Consider the following 22,228-nt stretch of genomic DNA (forward strand, 5'->3'; position numbering starts at 1 on the left):
ATAACCTCAGCTCCTTGGAATATTGGTCCAAAACCACCTGACTTCACCACTTCTACCTCTCTATTCTAAAACCTCCAAGATTTCAGCTTCCTGGCTTTAGGCCTCTGCTGTTTCCGCAATCCTCCTCCATCCTTGCAGGGTGTTCTGTAATATTCATAGAATCCCTACAGTGCAGAAGGAGGCCATTCAGCCCATCGAGTTTGCACCGACCACAATCCTACCCAGGCCCTATTCCCATAACCCCACATATTTACCCTGCTAATCCCCTGAAATTAGGGTTATTTAGCATGGCCAATCAATTCTTCTGGATGAAATTGTTGTTTGCCTTGCAAATAAGTGTCATTTTTAACCACGTCAAATTTGTATTTTTAGAAACAATATCCAGCATCATTTTTCCTGCTCAGATTAAAGCTCGGCACTCTGAAACAAAAGAGAGAAAGGGATACACAACTGTTTTGTTTTTAATGGTCTGGGCCAAAAAGCAGAACAATAAAGAAGTTGCAGTGTCAACTTCTTGCCACTTGTTGTCATTATTGCACTATCGAATGCTCGACTACAGGGCAGTGACGCACAACCAACAGTCCAAAGTCCAATCCACTGTGCACTAGTCTGTCAGGACGTTCAATTATATCAATTATGTTCAATTACTACAGCCCGGTGTGTGCTCCTGTGCCTTGGACAGCAGGGTTCAAGAGGGACTGTGGATAAACACCTCTGGCATAACGAGATCGCTAAGAGACTCCCAGAACCGGCATGTAACCTTGGTAAGTGAGAGGGAGAAGGAGAAACAAAGAGGACAAGACAGGAGAGATACAAACAATTAAAAAGCACACATTTACCATGAGTTCAGCGCAACAATAAGACTACATGCATTTCAGCCAAAATCTCTTAATGCAACATCAATCAATGCAACTCTCCGTGATACTTCTAATTCATTACCAATAATAACTCCCAACAGCTACTATCATTGACACCTCCGTAACCACCAGTCAGCTGACATCTGCAGAGTGTTGCTTGATGAAAAATCCATCCTTATTTCTTCAGTTGTATAAGACTTTGGTTAGACTGCATTTGGAGTATTGTGTACAATCCGGTTTCCTCCCACACTCCAAAGACAGGTTAGGTTGATGTGCCAATTTAGCATGGCCATAGTGTCTGGAGGGGTTACATAGACATAGAACATAGAAACCCTACAGTGCAGAAGGAGGCCATTCGGCCCATCGAGTCTGCACCGACCACAATCCCACCCAGGCCCTACCCCCACATATTTTACCCGCGAATCCCTCTAACCTACGCATCTCAGGACTCTAAGGGGCAATTTTTAACCTGGCCAATCAACCTAATCTGCACATCTTTGGATTGTGGGAGGAAACCGGAGCACCCAGAGGAAACCCACGCAGACACGAGGAGAATGTGCAAACTCCACACAGACAGTGACCCGAGCCGGGAATCGAACCCAGGACCCTGGAGCTGTGAAGCAGCAGTGCTAACCACTGTGCCACCGTGCCGCCCCTAGGGTTAGGAGGGCAACTATGTGGGGTTACAGGAATAGGGCCTGGGGTGGGATTGTGGTCGGTGCAGACTCGATGGACTGAATGGCCTTCTTCTGCACTGCAGGGATTCTATGTATTCTGGTCACCACACTACCGGAAGGATGTTGGTGCATTGGAACGGGTGCAGAAGAGACTTACCAGGATGTTGCCTGTCTTGGAGGATATGGACTATGAAGCAAGAATTGTTTTCATTGGTGCATCAGAGGCTGAGGGGGAGGTTTACAAGATTATGACAGGCTTGGATAGGGTGGATAGTCAGAGTCTTTTTCCCAGGGTCGAAGGGTCAATTACTCTGGGGCATAGGTTGAAAATGAGAGGGGGAAGGTTTAAAAAGAGATGTAAGGGGCAAGTTTTTCCACACAGAGGGTGGTGAATGCCTGGAACGCACCGCCGCGGTAGGTGGTGGAAGCAGATTCTATAACAACGTTCAAGAGGCATCTGGATAGATACATGAATAGGCCAGGAATAGAGGGATATGGACCACGTCGAGGCAAGAAAATAATATTAGATTAGAGGCATGGGCACAGAGTTGGTGGGCCGAAGGGTTTAAGAAGGGGAACAGAGACTTCCCCGGGAATTATAGACCGGTGAGTCTCACTTCTGTTGTCGGCAAGATGTTGGAAAAAATTATAAGGGATAGGATTTATAGTTATTTGGAGAGTAATGAATTGATAGGTGATAGTCAGCATGGTTTTGTGGCAGGTAGGTCGTGCCTTACTAACCTTATTGAGTTTTTTGAGAAAGTGACCAAGGAGGTGGATGGGGGCAAGGCAGTGGACGTGGTATATATGGATTTTAGTAAGGCGTTTGATAAGGTTCACCATGGTAGGCTTCTGCAGAAAATGCAGATGTATGGGATTGGGGGTGATCTAGGAAATTGGATCAGGAATTGGCTAGCGGATAGGAAACAGAGGGTGGTGGTTGATAGTAAATATTCATCATGGAGTGCGGTTACAAGTGGTGTACCTCAGGGATCTGTTTTGGGGCCACTGCTGTTTGTAATATTTATTAATGATCTGGATGAGGGTATAGTTGGGTGGATTAGCAAATTTGCTGATGACACCAAAGTCGGTGGTGTGGTAGACAGTGAGGAAGGGTGTCGTAGTTTGCAGGAAGACTTAGACAGGTTGCAAAGTTGGGCCGAGAGGTGGCGGATGGAGTTTAATGCGGAGAAGTGTGAGGTAATTCACTTTGGTAGGAATAACAGATGTGTTGAGTATAGGGCTAACGGGAGGACTTTGAATAGTGTGGAGGAGCAGAGGGATCTAGGTGTATGTGTGCATAGATCCCTGAAAGTTGGGAATCAAGTAGATAAGGTTGTTAAGAAGGCATATGGTGTCTTGGCGTTTATTGGTAGGGGGATTGAATTTAGGAGTCGTAGCGTTATGTTGCAACTGTACACAACTCTGGTGCGGCCGCACTTGGAGTACTGTGTGCAGTTCTGGTCCCCACATTACAGGAAGGATGTGGAGGCTTTGGAGAGGGTGCAGAGGAGGTTTACCAGGATGTTGCCTGGTATGGAGGGGAGATCCTATGAGGAGAGGCTGAGGGATTTGGGATTGTTTTCGCTGGAAAGGCGGCGGCTAAGAGGGGATCTTATTGAAACATATAAGATGATTAGAGGTTTAGATAGGGTGGATAGTGATAGCCTTTTTCCTCTGATGGAGAAATCCAGCACGAGGGGGCATGGCTTTAAATTGAGGGGGGGTAGTTATAGAACCGATGTCAGGGGTAGGTTCTTTACCCAGAGGGTGGTGAGGGATTGGAATGCCCTGCCAGCATCAGTAGTAAATGCGCCTAGTTTGGGGGCGTTTAAGAGATCCGTAGATAGGTTCATGGACGAAAAGAAATTGGTTTAGGTTGGAGGGTCACAGTTTTTTTTTTAAACTGGTCGGTGCAACATCGTGGGCCGAAGGGCCTGTTCTGCGCTGTAATGTTCTATGTTCTATGTTCCTGTGCTGTCCTGTTCTTTGTTCTGCCCTAGACTTTTTCCAGTCTTACAGCTCAGGAAGCTCTGTGCAGAAGTAATCTAACTTTAAAAAGGACAGAATTTAAGCAAACACAGTGCTAAAATTTAATGCAACTATCCACCACTATGTTGCTTATATCCCAGTACTAACACAGCTTGATATACCTTTGCTGTGTGTTATGAATTGAGAGAGAGCATCTGATAAATGTATTAGTGCGAGGTTGGTGGGCTTTCCTTGTTAATCAGACTGACAGGTTACCAAGTTGGAGATCTTGATCCCTTTGATGTCTAACGAAATGCAGCAGCCCTTCAGACTCTTTGGACATCTGCGGTCAGTTCCAACACTGCCATGGAACATGCCACATTCGTGTCCAGTTTCAAAGTATATCGGGAGCCGCTAACCCGGTACTCCATTTTCTCCCCAGGAAGGTACCAACTCATGCTGGGGCATGGTTCCACAATTTATCTGTGCCTTCGTGCATCAGGTTGAAACCAAAGCAGAATGCATTGGCAAGCACTTCCACAAGACGGCAGTATTTCACCTAATATGCATGCACTTCCCAGCAGTGGTCACTGGGGCAACAGTAAGAAATGGGAACCCATGGCTTCCCTATGCTCATTCCCTGGGAACAGTTCATCATTCCGAAACTGAATGAGCTTAGCTTGCTCAAGGAATTAAATGTTGGAGCTCCTGATTTGCTTGGCTCAATTATGTGCCTTAATCAACAGGCATGCAGAGCTCCTGTTTATGATGCTAATTAGAACATCAGCCATCTATTATATAATTAAATATAGTCAAATCTAACCCCACCCAGCACTGAGTCATACTTCAGATAATGGCCCGCAACCTCCTGCCTCCCCAGCATTGGATTGTAGCAGACTCACCTCAAGGTGGTTTTAGCTGGAACGGCCTTGATAGAAAGACAAGTGATGACCAGAGCCACACACTGTCCACCTCCCTGTGAAACAAGGAACTTGAGCCCAGTGCAAGTATATTCCTCATTAAATAAGGATGTGCAGTATTCTAGGGACAGGAGTTTATGCTCCCTAGCCAGTGGGTCGGCAGGCAGAGAATTCTTTCCACCACTCTCTCGCCAATCCCCAAACCATGTGCAATTTAATGAGGCCCAGGGTGGTCTGCTGTGTCTCGCGCTAACTGACGTATTTAAATATTGGCCACTAAGGGGCCACGTCCCACCCAGCCTCAAAATTGATCACCACACCCCACCCTCCTCTGGGCCACATCTCCCCTCCCTGCTGTGAGAACCCCACACGAGCCTGGCCCTGGACTCCAGGCCTCAGAATACAGAGACTGCTTGTAGTGCCAGTACTGGCCATTGCTGGCGTAGCTGCAACTGAGACCGGCCAATCAGATTGACTGACAACTCTGCCCGACTGAGGCACAAAGTACTGTCACAGAATCACTACAGTGTAGGAGTCCATCTGGCCCATTGAGCCTGCACTGACAACAATCCCACCCAGGCCCTCTCCCCATGACCCTACTTATTTATCCTCCCAATCCCCCTGACGTTAAGAAGCAATTTAGCATGGCCAACCTAACCCGCACATCTTTGGACTGTGGAGATAAACTGGAGCACCCGGAGGAAACCCACGCAGACACCGGGAGAACGTGCAGACTCCACACAGTGACCCAAGCCAGGAATCGCACCTGCCTCCCTGGTGCTGTGTGGCAGCAGTGCTAACCACTGTGCCACCCTAGAGGGTTGTTAATCTTCAGGATTCTCTTCCTTAAAGTTCAGTGGAGGCTGGGTCATTGAACATATTCAAGGCTTAGTTAGGCTTCTGACCAACAAGGGTGCCTAGGATTATGGGGGAAGTCAACAAAGTGGAGTTAATGTCACAATCAGATCAGCAAAGTTCTTTCTGAATGGTATAGGCTTGAGGGCCGAATGGCTTACTCCTGTTCCTATTTCTTGTGATTCCTGGTTGAAATGCATGCATCAACGCTGAATTAGCCTCGAATGATCCTGACTCAACTTTACATTAGGTGACTTTAGTAACCGAGTCTTTCGAGGTCTACGAAATTATGAGAGGCATAAACACGGTGGATAGTCAGAGGCCTTTTCCCCAAGGTGGAGGTGTCAATTACAAGGGGGCACAGGTTCAAGATGAGAGGGAGAAAGTTTAAGGGAGATGTGCAGGGGACATTTTTCAAACAGAGAGCGATGGGTGTCTGGAATGTGCTGCCAGAGGAGGTGGTGGAAGCAGGTACATTAACAACATTTAAGAGGCATCTGGATGGGTGCATGAAGAGGAAGGAAAATCGAGGGATAGGGGCAGAAGGTTTTTCTTCAGTTTAGTTCAGGCATCATGATCGACAAGGGCTTGGGGGGCCGACAAGCCTGTTCCCGTGCTGTACTTTTCTTTGTTCTTTGACAGCTGTTCCTAGAGATTCTCTGGTTGTGACTTTTATCTCCCCCTGCCTGAAGTAAACTGGTAAGGGGGCAAGTTAAAATAAAGGGAATGTCTTCTCCCCATCAGTCCAAGGAGTACCAAAGCAGGACATTCAGAGGAAGGCAAGCTTTCCTTTAAAACTGCAATCGCTGTATCAATCTCTCCTTCTTAAATCAAACCAGCCTTTCTGACTTAGCACGACACAGGGCACAGTCTTTACCCAATACTAGAAAAGAATCTGGTGACCATTTTTTTAAAAAATGTATTGGGAGAGCTTAGTATTCAAGTTTTATCTGACTTATTGCTCCTGGTATTAGATATTTTATAACTACAGCTTTGGATTTTCTAATAGTTGTAACTTTAGGCCCATCAGATTTCAAATTAATTTCATTGTACCTGCATTGGGATCTGGGCCTGAATTTGAGAATATCCCTCCAGCAGCTCCTAAATTAAAGCTTTTGCACAGACCTGCAAAATATGCGACTTAAACTGTGTTTATTGCACCAGACTTTAATATTTTCTCATTCAGTTCACAAGATTATACATATTGAAAAAGCATCATCTGTTTTGAATTTCCTGCCTAAACCCTTCTGTCCTCTGTTAAAAAGCCTCCTTGAAGGTCACCACTCACAAAGTTTCTGTCACCCCCCTCTCCTTCCCTGAATCAGCATTCCGTTATCTCGTGCCTCTGCAAAGCCGCCTTAGTGCAGTTTCCCGTGCTGCCAATTGCAACTGATGGAGGGGAAATGGATTTCCTCTGTTATCTATTTTCAGCAAAAATGTAAAACCTGCCCTTTTAGACCGCAAATTTCAAGAAATAATAGCCAGCAGGAATCCTCCTCGTGAGGTTTATTGCCAAGGTAGTGGCCGGAGGAAATTTCCTTCGGTTATCTCACGTCATTGTTTTTTTAGGGCACAATAATAATAACAAGGGTAGGCACAGTGGTCAGCACGGCTGCCTCACAGAGTCAGGGAACCGGGTTAGATTCCCGGTTTGGGTCACTGTCTGCGTGGAGTCTGCACATTCTCCCAGTGTCTGCATGGGTTTCCTCCGGGTGCTCCAGTTTCCTCCCATAGTCCGAAAGATGTACTGGTTAGAGGTGCATTGGCCATACTAAGTTCTCCCTCAGTGTACCCGAACAGGCGTGGAGTGTGGCGACTAGGGGATTTTCAGTGACCTCATTGCAGTGTTAATGTCAGCCTACATCTGACACTAATAAATAAACTTATTTATATAGCCCCTTTACTAAGACGTTCCAAGCTTTTTCAGCACGTGTCAAGAGATCGCCTTAAGAACATAAGAACTAGGAGCAGGAGTAGGCCATCTGGCCCCCTGAGCCTGCTCCGCCATTCAATAAGATCATGGCTGATCTTTTTGTGGACTCAACTCCACTCACCCACCGCTCACCATAACCCTTAATTCCTTTACTGTTCAAAAATTTATCTATCCTTGCCTTAAAAACATTCAATGAGGTAGCCTCAACTGCTTCACTGGGCAGGGAATTCCACAGATTCACAACCCTATGGGTGAAGTTCCTCCTCAACTCAGTCCTAAATCTGCTCCCCCTTATTGTGAGGCCATGCCCCCTAGTTCTGGTTTCACCTGCCAGTGGAAACAGCCTCCCTGCTTCTATCTTATCTATTCCCTTCATAATCTTATGTGTTTCCATAAGATTTCTCCTCATTCTTCTGAATTCCAATGAGCATAGCCCCAGTCTACTTAGTCTCTCCTCATAAACAAACCCTCTCAACTCCGGCATCAACCTAGTGAATCTCCTCTGTACCCCCTCTAGTGCCAGTAAAGCCTTTCTCAAGTAAGGAGCCTCGTCAAGATAAAACTTGGTAGGCATTCTGCATCCCGCACTGTTCAGCAAGAATCTACCTGTTCTCTGTCAGAATCTAGAGGAAGCTAAAAGGACTGAAGCTCAACTTGTAATTATTGGCTACAAAGATTGGTCTCAGCATTGCAAGACAATAAACACGTGCTTTGACTGTTTGAACGGCCATCTGAATCAGCACATCAAACCAACAATCAATCGCCTGACTTTACTAGAATGATTTGGAACCCATGAGAATTGCTTCTACACATCTGTTAAACTGTCATCAGATTAAAGAGCTATATACTGTGGTCATAACACTATCAGTCTGTGGGGTTAATGATGAGAGCTGATGTACCACCCCAGAGTAAGGCATATATAGCAACTGACGTCCTTCACAAATTACAGTTGAAAGTTTTATTTCACTTTCCAAGTTAAATTACAGTTGAAAGTTTTATTTCACTTTCCAAGTTAAATTTAATATCATTCTTTAAAAGGCAAAACTTGATATAAACAGCAAGTACAAAACAGCTAAAGATATACTGATACAAAGCTCATCCATTTTGCCGTTACATGCTGGTTATGGTAGCATGAAAAACTACATCCTCTCAAAGCTTTTTGTCTTGCACTCATCAGGACAATTTTAAGAATACCAATGTTGGAGGGGGGGGGGGGTCGAGTGGGGGAAACAGCTTTAACCTGTATGCAATGAGGGTGCTGATTGTTTGACAAGTGGGCTCTGATTGCTCAACGCATTGCACTGGTTGATGGCTGACAGTTAACTGCCAAGAGGGCTGTGGAGGCCGAGACGTTGAGCGTCTTCAAGACAGAAATTGATAAATTCTTGATTTCTCGAGGAATTAAGGGCTATGGGGAGAGAGCGGGTAAATGGAGTTGAAATCAACCATGATTGAATGGTGGAGTGGACTCGATGGGCCGAATGGCCTTACTTCCGCTCCTATGTCTTATGGTCTTATGGTCTTATTGTTTGAAATGTAAACAGGCAACTTGATTTAGCTTGGTCAAGACATTGCCCTGTGGAATAAACTAACAAATGGTGATGGCCTAGTGATATTATCGCTAGACTATTAATCCAATTTCCGGATCACTCTGAAATGGTCTAGCAAGCTATTCATTTCAAGGGTGACTTGGGATGGGCAATAAATATCAGCCAGACAGCAATGCCCATGTCCCACAAATAAGTAAAAACAAGCAGAGTGACATTGAGGGCCCCAGTAAAATTGAAGTCAATGGGAATTATGATGTGGAGATGCCGGCGTCGGACTGGGGTGGGCACAGTAAGAAGTCTCACAACACCAGGTTAAAGTCCAATAGGTTTATTTAGAATCACAAGCTTTGAGCGCTGCTCCTTCATCAGGTGAGTGGGAAGTGACTAGGGAAAGCTCTCCAATGATTGAATTTATATCAAGCACAAAAGATGCAACTGGTGGTCGTTGGAGGCAAATCATCTCAAGTCTCAAATCATTGTGTTCTTCAGGGTAGTGCTTGTAGGTCAACAATCTTTAGCTGTTTCAATCAGTGATTATGCTTCCATTAAAAGGTCAGGAGTGAGAATATTTGCTCATGATTGCACACTATTTAGTTCAATTTGCAATTCAGATAATGAAGCTGTCTGTGGCTGCTTACAGCAACACCAGGACAACATTCCATCTTAAGCCGAAAAGCGGCAGGTAGCAGTTGCACCAAACAAATGCCAAATAATGACCATCTCCAACAAGAAAAGTACCTCTCCCTGACATTCAATACAATTAACATTGCTCAAATCCCCGTCATCAACATGCTGAGGTTATACACTGACCAGAACCTTAAACTGGACCAGCCACATAAATATTGCGGTTATGAGAGCAAGTCAGAAGCTGGATATTCTATAGTGCATGACTCACTTCCTGACTCCTCCGAAACCTTTCCACCATTTACAAGGCACAAAAGAGGAGTGTGATGAAATAGCTTCAACTTGCCTGGATGACTGCAATTTCAACAACACTTAAGTCGCGCTCGTTCTCTGACCTCTGTCTGATCTTACTCACTTATACCAGACTGAGCAAATGTCTGTGCCTTGAGTTGTCACAATAAGAGATCTTACAACACCAGGTTAAAGTCCAACAGGTTTATTTGGCAGCACAAGCTTCCGGAGTCTCGCTCCTTCATCAGGTGAGTGAGGAGTTGTGTTCTCAAATAGGTCATATACAGACAAACTCAATTTACAAGATAATGGTTGGAACCCAAGATCCCGGTTGAGGCCGTCCTCATGTGTGCAGAGCTTGGCTATCAGTTTCTGCTCAGCGATTCTGCGTTGTCGTGTGCCATGGGGGCCGCCTTGGAGAGAGCTTGCCCGAAGGTCAGAGGCTGAATGCCCTTGACTGCTGAAGTGTTCCCTGACAGGAAGGGAACACTCCTGCCTGGTGATTGTCGAGCAGTGTCCATTCATCTGTTGTCGTAGTATCTGCAAAGACTCGCATTCCAACCATTATCTTGTAAATTGAGTTTGTGTCTGTATATGATCTGTTTGTGAGTACAAGCCCTCACTCACCTGACGGAGCGAGACTCCGAAAGCTTGTGCTACCAATAAACCTGTTGGACTTTAACCTGGTGCTTACCCTAGTCCAACACCGGCATCTCCACACCTTGTGTTGTCACCAGACAGAACAAAGCAGTCTAGTTGATCAGCACTCCAGACACCACCTTGAACATTCACTCCACCACCCCTGTAGCTTGACTGTTGTGTGCATCATTCACAAGATGCACTGCAGCATCTTGACAAGGTTCCTTTGATAGCACCTCCCAAACCTGCAACCTCTACCACGTGAAAGGACAAGGGCAGCAGGCACATCAGAATATCCGATGAGAATATCTCAAAACCGCTGAACTCCAGAAGTGGGGTGAAAGTGGCCACCCTTGACATCAAGGCAGTGGTATCAAGGAGCCCTAGCAAAACTGGAGTAAACAGGAATCAGGTGGAAAACTCTCCACTAGCTGGAGTCACACCTGGCACGATGAAAGATGGCTGTTGTTGTTGGAGATCAATCATCTCAGCCTTAGGAAATCACAGCAAGAGTTCCTCAGGGTGGCGTCCTCAGCCCACCCATCTTCAGCTGCTTCATCAATGATCTTCCTTCCATCATAAGTCAGAAATTGGGATGTTCGCTGAGGACTGCACAATGTTCAGTACCATTCACGACTCTTCAGATACTGAAGTGGTCCATTTCCACATACAACAAGACTTGGACATTATCCAGGCTTGGATTGGCAAGCGGCAAGTAACATTCGCATCACACAAATGCCAAGCAATGACCATCTTCAATAAGAGAGAATCAAACCACCGCTCCTTGACATTGAATGGTATTACCATCACTGAATCCCCAACTATCAACTGGTTACCATCACTGGTAACTCCCAACTGGGGGTTACCAGTGACCAGAAGCTAAACTGAAGTAGCCATTTAAATATTGTGGCTACAAGAGCAGGTCAGAGGCTAAGAACCCTGTAGCAAGTAACTCATCTCCCAATTCCCCAAAGTCTGTCCAGCGTCTATAAGGCACAAGTCAGGAGTGTGATGGAATACTCCCCACTTGCCTGGATGGATGCAGCTCCAACAACACAAGCTCAACACCATACAGGACAAAGCAGCCCACTTGATTAGCATCCCTTCCACAAACTTTCACTCCACCATCAACGCTCAGTAGCAGCTAGTGTGTACTATCTACAAGACGCACTGCAGCAACTCACCGAGATTCCTCAGGCAGCACCTTCCAAACCCATGACCACTTCCATCTAGAAGGACAAGGGCAGCAGATGCATGGGAACATCACCACCTGGAAATTTCCCTAAAAGACACTCATCACACTGACTTGGAAGTATATTGCTATACCTCCACTGCCACTGGGTCAAAATCCAAGGTCTCCCTCCCTAATGGCCCTGTTGGAGTTGGCTTCAGAGGGTATTCTCTGAGGAACTGTATGTTAATTAAAACAATTCATAGCCATGATTCAGCTGCCAACAGTGTGGAGTGGGAGCCCCCTACACCGGATGGCCTGTGGCCTTGTAAAATGCTTTACACTGGGTGTGAAAACTGCTATATAAATGCAAGTTAGGTTCCTCAGTTAATATCATCCCAACATTTTATTTGAGGACAAGAGAGATAGGAGCAGTAGACTCTTCAAGCCTGCTGTCTACGATCATGGCTGATCTTGGGCTTCAACTTTATATTCCCTACCCTCATCCCACATCCCTTGATTCGCTGAGGTGTCAAAAAATAGTCTACGCCAGGCTTAAATGTAATTAACTATTCACAATCCTCTGGGGTAGAGAATTCCAATGATTCACGATCCTCTGAATGAAGATTTTTCTCTTCACCTCAGTCTTAAATAATCGGCCCATCATCCCGAGACTGTGCCCCTGTGATTTAGATTCTCAACCCTTGAGAAACAACATCGCAGTTCCTATCCTGTGAAGCTCCTCCAGAATTCTACATGTTTCAATTAGGTCACCTCTCAATCTTCTAGATTCCAGAGAATATAAGCCTAACTTACTCAGTCTATCATAGAATAACCCTCGCATCCAAGGGAACTAAAGTGCACAATGTTTCCACTGTGGCCTCACAAAAGCCCCGTGCAATTGTAGCAAAATTTCTTTATTTCTGGACTCCAATTCCCTTGCAATATAAGGTCAATGTACCACTTGCCTTCCTAATAGCCTTCTGTACCTGTGTGCAAACTTTCTGAATTCGACGAAGGAGCACAGCTAAGTCCCTGTGAACATCAATATTTATAAATCTCACACCTTGTAAAAAATATTCTGCTTTTCTATTCTTACAGCCAAAATAAATAATCTCGTGCTTCTCCACATTATACTGCATCTGCTATCTTGTTGCCCATTCACTTACTCTGTACATATCTCTTTGCAGACATGTGACCTCCTCAAAACTTACATTTACATCGAGCTTTGTATCGTCAGCAAATGTAAATACACTACTTTTGGTCTATTTTACTAAGTCATTAATGTAGATGGTAAATAGCTGAGACCCCAGCACTGATCCTTGCGGCACTCCATTACTCACTGCCTGCTGTAGTGGGATCCCTCTTTTTAACTCCACTGGGCTTATTTTAGGTTTGGTTCTCCGTCGCCCAAACCCCACCAATGCCCGAGTGATTCTCTCTCTCGCCGATGGAACAACGGCCACCTTGCGTCTCCTTCACTAGAGTAGCGCTCCCAAGAGAGAGAAAAGGAAACTGCTGCCTATCCACTAACTGGCAGCCTTTCCTGAGTGGGCGGTTTCGAAGCGCCCAGGGTACCCTCAGTTCTAGACTCCGGAATTATGGTAAGGAATATTTCATATTGTGACTTAGTCAGAGATCATTGGTGAGAAATTGAAAAGATCAAAACGGACTCCAATGGAAGTCAAAGATATATATATATATAAAAACATCAAGGTCAATCACCAAACACCAGGAAAACAACACACACTGCCTTATGCTCTATAAGACTATAGCTATGGAAGGAATACTAAAACGGACACGACGGAATGCTTACTTTACACAAGTTTACCATGTCTTAAACTATGAAAGGTGCATGCAAAAGCCCCCCCTTTCCCCAAAGCCTCATCCACTATGATGATGTCGGGAACTTCGCGAATTACCAGGGGATACTCACAATCCTAGTTTAAATTGCTCAGTGGGCTTCGGGCTGCGTGCTGGAGACGAAAAGAGAGAGATGGCCGGCCTGACCATCCTTTTATATTGTAAAACTTGAATTTGTTTCCTGCCAACTCCGCCCCCTTCCAACCGGCAGTTGCACAGACAAAGGCTTGCTAGTGTTATCTGCCACACACACACACAAAGGCTTGCTAGTGTTATCTGCCACACACACACACAAAGGCTTGCTAGTGTTATCTGCCACACACACACACAAAGGCTTGCTAGTGTTATCTGCCACACACACACACACAAAGGCTTGCTAGTGTTATCTGACACACACACACACACACACACACACACACACACACACACACACACACACACACACACACACACACAGCAGCCAAATGTGGTCACTTTCACAGTTCTTTAGGGTTCAAGTCCTTTTCCCAGCTCATAAAAAGGCCCGAGTTGCCTGAAAAACTTACACTGCCAACTTGAAATAGCCCCGTTTAGCCCATTCTCTGCTTTCTATCCATTAACGAATCCCCTATTCATGATGCCTTATCATTCTTATTAACCTTTTGTGTGACACCTTATTGAATGCCCTTTGGAAATCCAGGTGTACTACGTCTCCTGATTCCCCCATATCTATCCTATTAGTTACATTCGCAAAAAAACACTAATAAATTTATCAAACTCAAATTTCCCTTTTGTAAAACCATGTCACATATGTCACCTATTTATTGACTACAGCTCAGCCTTCAAAACCATTATTCCAACAAAACTCATCTCCAACTCCATGATCTGGAGTCTGGCACCTCCCTCTGCAACTGGATCCTGAACTTGCTAACTCACAGACCACAATCAGTAAGGATAGGCAACAATACAGGCCGTGGAGGGATTGACTACGGAGTCTCTGTGGGTGGAGGTTAGGAACAGGAAGGGGTCGGTAACTTTGCTGGGTGTTTTCTATAGGCCGCCCAATAGTAACAGAGATGTTGAGGAGCAGATGGGGAAACAGATCCTGGAGAGATGTAGGAATAACAGAGTTGTCGTGATGGGAGATTTTAATTTCCCAAACATAGATTGGAATATCCCTAGGGCTAGGGGTTTGGATGGAGAGGAGTTTGTTAGGTGTGTCCAGGAGAGTTTCCTGACACAGTATGTGGATAAGCCTACTAGAGGAGAGGCTGTACTTGATCTGGTGCTGGCTAATGAACCTGGACAGGTGGAGGATCTCTCGGTGGGTGAGCATCTTGGGGATAGCGATCATAATTCTATCTCCTTCACGATAGCATTGGAAAGAGATAGGATCAGGCAGGCTAGGAAAGTGTTTCTCTGGAGTAAAGGGAAATACAGTGTCATCAGGGAGGAAATTAGACGGGTAAATTGGAAGGAGGCATTCTTGGGGAAAAGTACCGAAGGAAAGTGGAGGATTTTCAAGGAATGTTTGTCTGGAGCTCTGCATGACAACGTTCCGATGAGACAGGGGGGTGTTGGTAGGGTACGGGAACCGTGGTGCACGAAGGTTGTGATGAACCTGGTGAATAAGAAAAGAGAGGCATACAGAAGGTTCAGAGAGCTAGGAGGTGTTAAGGATTTAGAGGAGTATACGGGATGTAGGAAGGAGCTTAAGAAGGAAATTAGGAGAGCGAGAAGGGGTCATGAGAAGGCCTTGGCGGGTAAGATTAAGGAGAATCCCAAGGCTTTCTACAAATATGTCAAGAGTAAAAGGATGAGATGTGAAGGCATAGGACCCTTAAAAGGTGAAGGGGGAAAAGTTTGTGCGGAACCGTTAGAAATGGCGGAGCTGCTTAATGAATACTTTACCTCGGTATTCACGGTGGAAAGGGATCTGGGTGGTTGTACTGCTGGTTTGCGGTGGACAGAAAGGATCGAGCATGTGGACATAAAGAAAGAGGATGTGTTGGAACTATTGAATGGCATCAAGGTTGGTAAGTCGCCGGGACCGGATGGGATGTACCCCAGGTTACTGTGGGAGGCGAGGGAGGAGATTGCGGAGCCTTTGGCGATGATCTTTGCATCGTCGATGGAGACGGGAGAGGTTCCGGAGGATTGGAGGATTGCAGATGTGGTCCCTATATTCAAGAAAGGGAACAGGGACAGCCCGGGAAATTACCGACCGGTGAGTCTAACCTCAGTGGTTGGTAAGTTGATGGAGAGGATCCTGAGAGACAGGATTTATGATCATCTAGAGAAGTTTAGTATGATCAAAAGTAGTCAGCACGGCTTTGTCAAGGGCAGGTCGTGCCTTACGAGCCTGGTCGAGTTCTTTGAAAATGTGACCAAACACATTGACGAAGGAAGAGCGGTGGATGTGGTCTATATGGACTTCAGCAAGGCGTTCGATAAGGTCCCCCATGCAAGACTTCTTGAGAAAGTGAGAGGGCATGGGATCCAAGGGGCTGTTGCCTTGTGGATCCAGAACTGGCTTGCCTGCAGAAGGCAGAGAGTGGCTGTGGAGGGGTCTTTCTCTGCATGGAGGTCAGTGACCAGTGGAGTGCCCCAGGGATCTGTTCTGGGACCCTTGCTGTTTGTCATTTTCATAAATGACCTGGATGAGGAAGTGGAGGGATGGGTTGGTAAGTTTGCTGACGACACCAAGGTAGGTGGTGTTGTGGATAGTTTGGAGGGATGTCAGAAGTTGCAGCGAGACATAGATAGAATGCAAGACTGGGCGGAGAAGTGGCAGATGGACTTCAACCCGGATAAGTGTGTAGTGATCCATTTTGGCAGATCCAATGGGATGAAGCAGCAGTATAATATGAAGGGTACCATTCTTAGCAGTGTAGAGGATCAGAAGGACCTTGGGGTCCGGGTCCATAAGACTCTTAAATCGGCCTCGCAGGTGGAGGATGCGGTCAAGAAGGCGTACGGCGTACTAGCCTTCATTAATCGAGGGATTGAGTTTAGGAGTCGGGAGATAATGCTGCAGCTTTATAGGACCCTGGTTAGACCCCACTTGGAGTACTGCGCGCAGTTCTGGTCACCTCATTACAGGAAAGATGTTGAAGCCATTGAAAGGGTGCAGAGGAGATTTACAAGGATGTTGCCTGGATTGGGGGGCATGCCTTATGAGGATAGGTTGAGGGAGCTTGGTCTCTTCTCCCTGGAGAGACGAAGGATGAGAGGTGACCTGATAGAGGTTTACAAGATGTTGAGAGGTCTGGATAGGGTAGACTCTCAGAGGCTATTTCCAAGGGCTGAAATGGTTGCTACGAGAGGACACAGGTTTAAGGTGCTGGGGGGTAGGTACAGAGGAGATGTCAGGGGTAAGTTTTTCACTCAGAGGGTGGTGGGTGAGTGGAATCGGCTGACGTCGGTGGTGGTGGAGGCAAACTCGTTGGGGTCTTTTAAGAGACTTCTGGATGAGTACATGGGATTTAATGGGATTGAGGGCTATAGATAGGCCTAGAGGTAGGGATATGATCAGCGCAACTTGTGGGCCGAAGGGCCTGTTTGTGCTGTGGCTTTCTATGTTCTATGTTCTAATACCTCCTCCACAATCATCCTCAACACCGGGGCCCCACAAGGCTGTGTTCTCAGCCCCCTACTATACTCCTTATACACCAATGACTGTGGGGCCAAATTCTCCTGCAATTCGATTTTCAAGTTTGCCGACGACCCCACTGTAGTAGGTCGGATCTCAAACAATGATGAGACAGAGTACAGGAATGAGATAGAGAATCTGGTGAACTGGTGTGGCAACAATAATCTCTTCCTCAATGTCAACAAAATGAAGGAGATGGTCATTGACTTCAGGAAGCATAAAGGAGAACATGCCCCTGTCTACATCAACGGGGACGAAGTAGAAAGGGTCGAGAGCTTCAAGTTTTTAGGTGTCCAGATTACCAACAAGCTGTCCTGGTCCCCCCATGCCGACACTATAGTTAAGAAAGCCGACCAACGCCTCTACTTTCTCAGAAGATTAAGGAAATTTGGCATGTCCGCTACGACACTCACCAACTTTTACAGATGCATCATAGAAAGCATTCTTTCTGGTTGTATCACAGTTTGGTAAGGATCACAAGGAACTACAAAAGGTCATGAATGTAGCCCAATCCATCACGCAAACCAGCCTCCTATCCATTGACTCTGCCTACACTTCCCGCTGCCTCGGCAAAGCAACCAACATAATCAAGGACCCCACGCACCCTGGACATTCTCTCTTCCACCTTCTTCCCTCGGGAAAAAGATACAAAAGTCTGAAGTCACGTACCAACCGACTCAAGAACAGCTTCTTCCCTGCTGCTGTCAGACTTTTGAATGGACCTACCTCGCACTAAGTTGATCTTTCTCTGCACTATGACTGTAACACTACATTCTGCACTCTCTCCTTTCCTTCTTATGAACGGTATGTATTGTCTGTATAGCGGGCAAGAAACGATACTTTTCACTGTGGGTTAATACATGTGACAATAATAAATCAAATCAAATGTTGATTTTGTCTGATTGTGCTATGTTTTTCTAAGTGTATCGATAAGATTTCCTTTCTTTACCACCCGCAAACAATAAACTGATGGTTTCAACAATCCAGCAATTAATGGGATGGCATTCTGATTCCTGGGATGGCAGGTCTGTCATATGAGGAGAGACTAAATTGGTTAGAACATAGAACATAGAACAGTACAGAACAGAACAGGCCCTTCGGCCCACGATGTTGTGCCGAGCTTTGTCTGAAAGTTTAAAAACTGGAGTTTAGAAGAGTGAGAGGGGATCTCATAGAAACTTATAAAATTCTAACAGGGTTAGGCAGGGTAGATTCAGAAAGAATGTTCCCAATGGTGGGGGAGTCCAGAACTAGGAGTCATAGTTTGAGGATAAGGGGTAAACCTTTTAGAACTGAGGTGAGGAGAAATTTCTTCACCCAGAGGGTGGTGAATGTGTGGAATTCACTACCACAGAAAGTAGTTGAGGCCAAAATGTTGTGCGATTTCAAGAAGAAATTAGATATAGCTCTTGGGGCTAAAGGGATCAAGGGATATGGGAGGAAGGGAGGATTCGGATATTGAATTCGATGATCACTGTGATCAAGGTGAATAACGGCGCAGGCCTGAAGGGCCTATTCCTGCTTCTAGTTTCGATGTTTCTAATGCCCCTGGGTGCATTGTTCTCTTCTTGCTCTCCACTATCTCATATTGGGTTGAATTGTATTGTGGGCCTCACAACCCCAAAAAGTTCAAAAGGTCCCAAGAAGCCCACATTCACCGTGGAACACAAATTGGCGCAAGAAAAGGAAAGTTTTTTTAAAAAATCTGCCCTACCTTTTCAAGAGATGGCACAGGTTCAAATCTCCTAGCACAGACCAGGAAGCTGTCAGGTGCAGGCTTGCTTTTCTTCACGTCTGGGTCATCGCCACACACAATGTGGTGGAATAAGCTGAAAAACATTTTGTGCTCGGTTGTCTTGAGGTCGTACATCGGCTTCGACGAGCTGGTCGCGACTGCGATTGGCACCTTGTGTTTGTGGAGATGGGTGACTATCCTCTCTATGCCTGTGGCGGGGAAATCGAACAAAGGAGCAACAATTAACATTTTCTATCCATCTGTTGGTGTCAAACAGGCACTTCCATGTGCGTGAAAAGCCAGTAAGGATCAGCAGGTTCGCAGCCTGCTGGGAGGACAGGGGGATGGCACGAGGGAGGGGAGAGACAAATCACAGCAAAATTAAATTCCTTCCTCAGGCACTTACTTCCAGGATGGTTAATTAATGGTGAGCAGTAACTGGGCTGCTGATTGGTATTCCCTTCTTAGCTGTCCCAGCCAAGCTGGAGGAATCAGTAGAGTCAGTGCACACTGGTAGTTTCTTCCTGCTGTCATAGAATCCCTACAGTGCAGAAGGAGGCCATTCAGCCCATCGAGTCTGCACTGACTCTTCAACAGAGCATCCCACTCAGGCCATTTCCTGTAACCCCAAGTATTTACCCCTCTAATCCCCCTAACCAACACATCTTTGGACATTAATAGTTGGGAACCTGTCTCGGGGGCAGGGAATTCAGATGGTGTTCGTAAAGCAGAAGTGGAAATGAATAGGGTTGGGAAGCATTTTCTGATCAGGGCCAGTGTGATCTCCTGGACTCGTTTCGATCGCCTCAGGGGGTCGGAGAGGAATTTCCCAGATTTTTTTTCCCCATATTGGCCCTGGGGTTTTCACTCTGGGTTTTCGCCTCTCCCTGGAGGTCACATGGTCTGGAATGGGGGGGTGGGGGTGAGTTAATAGGTTGTGATGAACAAAGCATCGTAGCTGTGAGGGACAGCTCGGTGGATAGGATATTAGGATGTAGATAGGCTGGAAAATTGGGCGGGGATCCTGGATTCAGGATTCAATCCTGGACCGGGGAGCAGCGCGGGCTTGGAGGGCCGAAGGGCCTGTTCCTGTGCTGTATTGTTCTTTGTTTGTTCTTATTAAGGGACAATTTAGCATGGTCAATCCAGCAAAGCTGCACATCTTTTTACACTAAGGGGCAATTTAGCATGGCCAATCCATCTAACCTGCACATCCTGGGACAGTGGGAGGAAACCAGAGCACCCAAAGAAAAACCACGCAGACACTGGGAGAACATACAAACGCCACGCTGACAGTCACCCAAGGCCAGAATCGAGCCAGAGTCCCTGGCGCTGTGAGGCAGCAGTGCTAACCACTGCCATCATGCGAGCCACTGTGCCATGGACAATATCTGATCCCCAAATACACTACCAAGATATGTTATCTGATCGTTATTTCTTTCCTATTTGGCTGTCATGTTTTCCTACAGGGCAACAATGAGTGCACTAAAAGTACTTACTGGCCAAAAACAGGGGTAACCATTCAGCCCCTCAAGCCATATCCCTGGAATCTCTCCTATCTATTAATCTTTGTGATGAAGATATCAATTGACCTGGGGAGCAGCAAAGTAGAAATCCAGATTGTCACCACTCTTTGCATGACAAAATGCTTTATGATTTTACTCCTGAATGGGGGTATGCTGAGGATGCAAATAGCATCATAGAAGCCACAGTGCAGGAGGCGGCCATTTGGCCCATCGAGTCTGGACCAACCAAAATCCCACCCAGACCCTATCCCCATAACCCCATGTATTTACCCTGCTAGTCTCCCTAACACTAAGGGGCAATTTAGCATGGCCAATCAAACTAACTGGCACATTTTTTGGACTGGAGCACCTGGGGGAAACCCACGCAGACATGGGGAGAACATGCAAACAGACAGTGACCCAAGGCCAGGAACAAAACCCGGGTCCCCGGTGCTGAGAGGCAGCATTGCTAACCACTGTGCCGCCCCTAGCCTCAAGTTCTTTTTCCACTAGGGTCTCTACTGCACTAACTGCAGATTGCCTGAATTAGGTAAACAATTGGGGTAGCTTCTCACTCTTCTGATGGCTAAATCCGTGGGAGACCGACACTTACCTGGCATCAGTTGTGTGGAAAGGAACAGGCGCTTCTGGACAAGGCTACACTCTGCGATGAATTTCTCTGGAGTAAGTGGGAGCTGCAATTTGTCACAAACCACTTTGGCAGCGGGTAAGGACTGCATTCCCATAATTGAGGCCTTCAACTCCCACGTAAACTTCTTATCGTAACGGCCACAGACTTCTTCAAACACAACAGTGTACAGTCTTTCTGTGTCTGCAGTACAAATGGAACAATCAGAGGGGCAAGTGGCACTGCGCGCAGACACATTCCACTGCTCCTTATTCAGCACCAGAACGTATTATGTTAGCACACAATTTAATGAATGAAAAAGGAGTAGAAGGAGCTGGTGTTTGCTCCCCCCCCCCCCCCCCCCCCGCAACCCGCCCTCTTCTCAGCTCGGCAAATGATGTGAAGACATGGGATTGTACTGGTTGCAGCCTTCCGACTCAAGAACAGCTTCTTCCCCGCTGCTGTCAGACTTTTGAATGGACTTACCTCGCACTAGAGTTGATCTTTCTCTACACCCTAGCTATGACTGCAACACCACATTCTGCACTCTCTCCTTTCCTTCTCTATGAACGGTATGCTTTGTCTGTATAGTGCCCAAGAAACAATATTTTTCAGTGTATGCTAAAACATGTGACAATAATAAATCAAATCAAAAGTAAAGGAGGAAAGAAAAAACAAGAGGAAAGAAACAAGGTACATCCAGCAATTATAAAGTTTTTTTCTTCTTGAGCCACAAGATGTCTAAAAGAGATTCACGCCATTGAAGTACTAGAAAATGTTAGAACACATCGGCCATTTTGTGCACAGCAAGATCCCACAAACGGCAATGTGGGAATGGCCAGCTGATCTTTTGTCAGGGACGTTGATGGGGGGATAAACATTAGCCAGGACACAGGGACTAACCCGCCTGCTCGTTGCAGAAATAGTGCCACAGGATCTTTGGTCTCCAACTGAGGGGACAGACAGGACGTGTTTAAGCAGCTTTGACAAAGGGTCATCTGGACTCGAAATGTCAGTTCTTCTCTCTCCTTGCAGATGCTGCCAGACCTGCTAAGGTTTTCCAGCATTTTCGCCTTTGGAGCTGTTTAAAGCCTCCTCTGAAACTCAACACCTCCAGCCGTGCAGCACTCCCTCACAACTATCCAGGAGAGTCAGCCTTGACTTGTGCTTAAGTTCGAAATGCAACTGGAACCCAAAGCTTAGTGACTTTGAGGTAAGGGTGGCACAGTGGTTAGCACTGCTGCCTCACAACGCCAGGGATCCACGTTCGAGTCCCGGCTTGGGTCACTGTCTGTGCAGAGTTTGCACATTCTCCCCGTGTCCCCGGTTTCCTCCCACAGTGCGAAAAACGTGCTGGTTAGGTGCACTGACCATGCTA

At 46.3% G+C, this 22,228-nt stretch overlaps 1 protein-coding gene across 1 annotated transcript in view; it reads right to left on the reverse strand.

Moving 5' to 3' along the window:
• Nucleotides 1–22,228, reverse strand: part of pudp (pseudouridine 5'-phosphatase) — a 45,869-nt gene that overhangs the window by 21,743 nt on the left and 1,898 nt on the right. The window contains exons 2-3 of the mRNA XM_078222530.1: nt 20,836–21,054; nt 18,697–18,926 (exon numbers count right to left, since the gene is read on the reverse strand). Coding sequence (XP_078078656.1) covers nt 18,697–18,926; nt 20,836–21,054 — 449 coding nt within the window. The remainder of the gene's footprint in view (nt 1–18,696; nt 18,927–20,835; nt 21,055–22,228) is intronic.

This window comes from Mustelus asterias, chromosome 10 (genome assembly GCF_964213995.1).
Source record: "Mustelus asterias chromosome 10, sMusAst1.hap1.1, whole genome shotgun sequence".
Taxonomy (NCBI): Eukaryota; Metazoa; Chordata; class Chondrichthyes; order Carcharhiniformes; family Triakidae; genus Mustelus; species Mustelus asterias.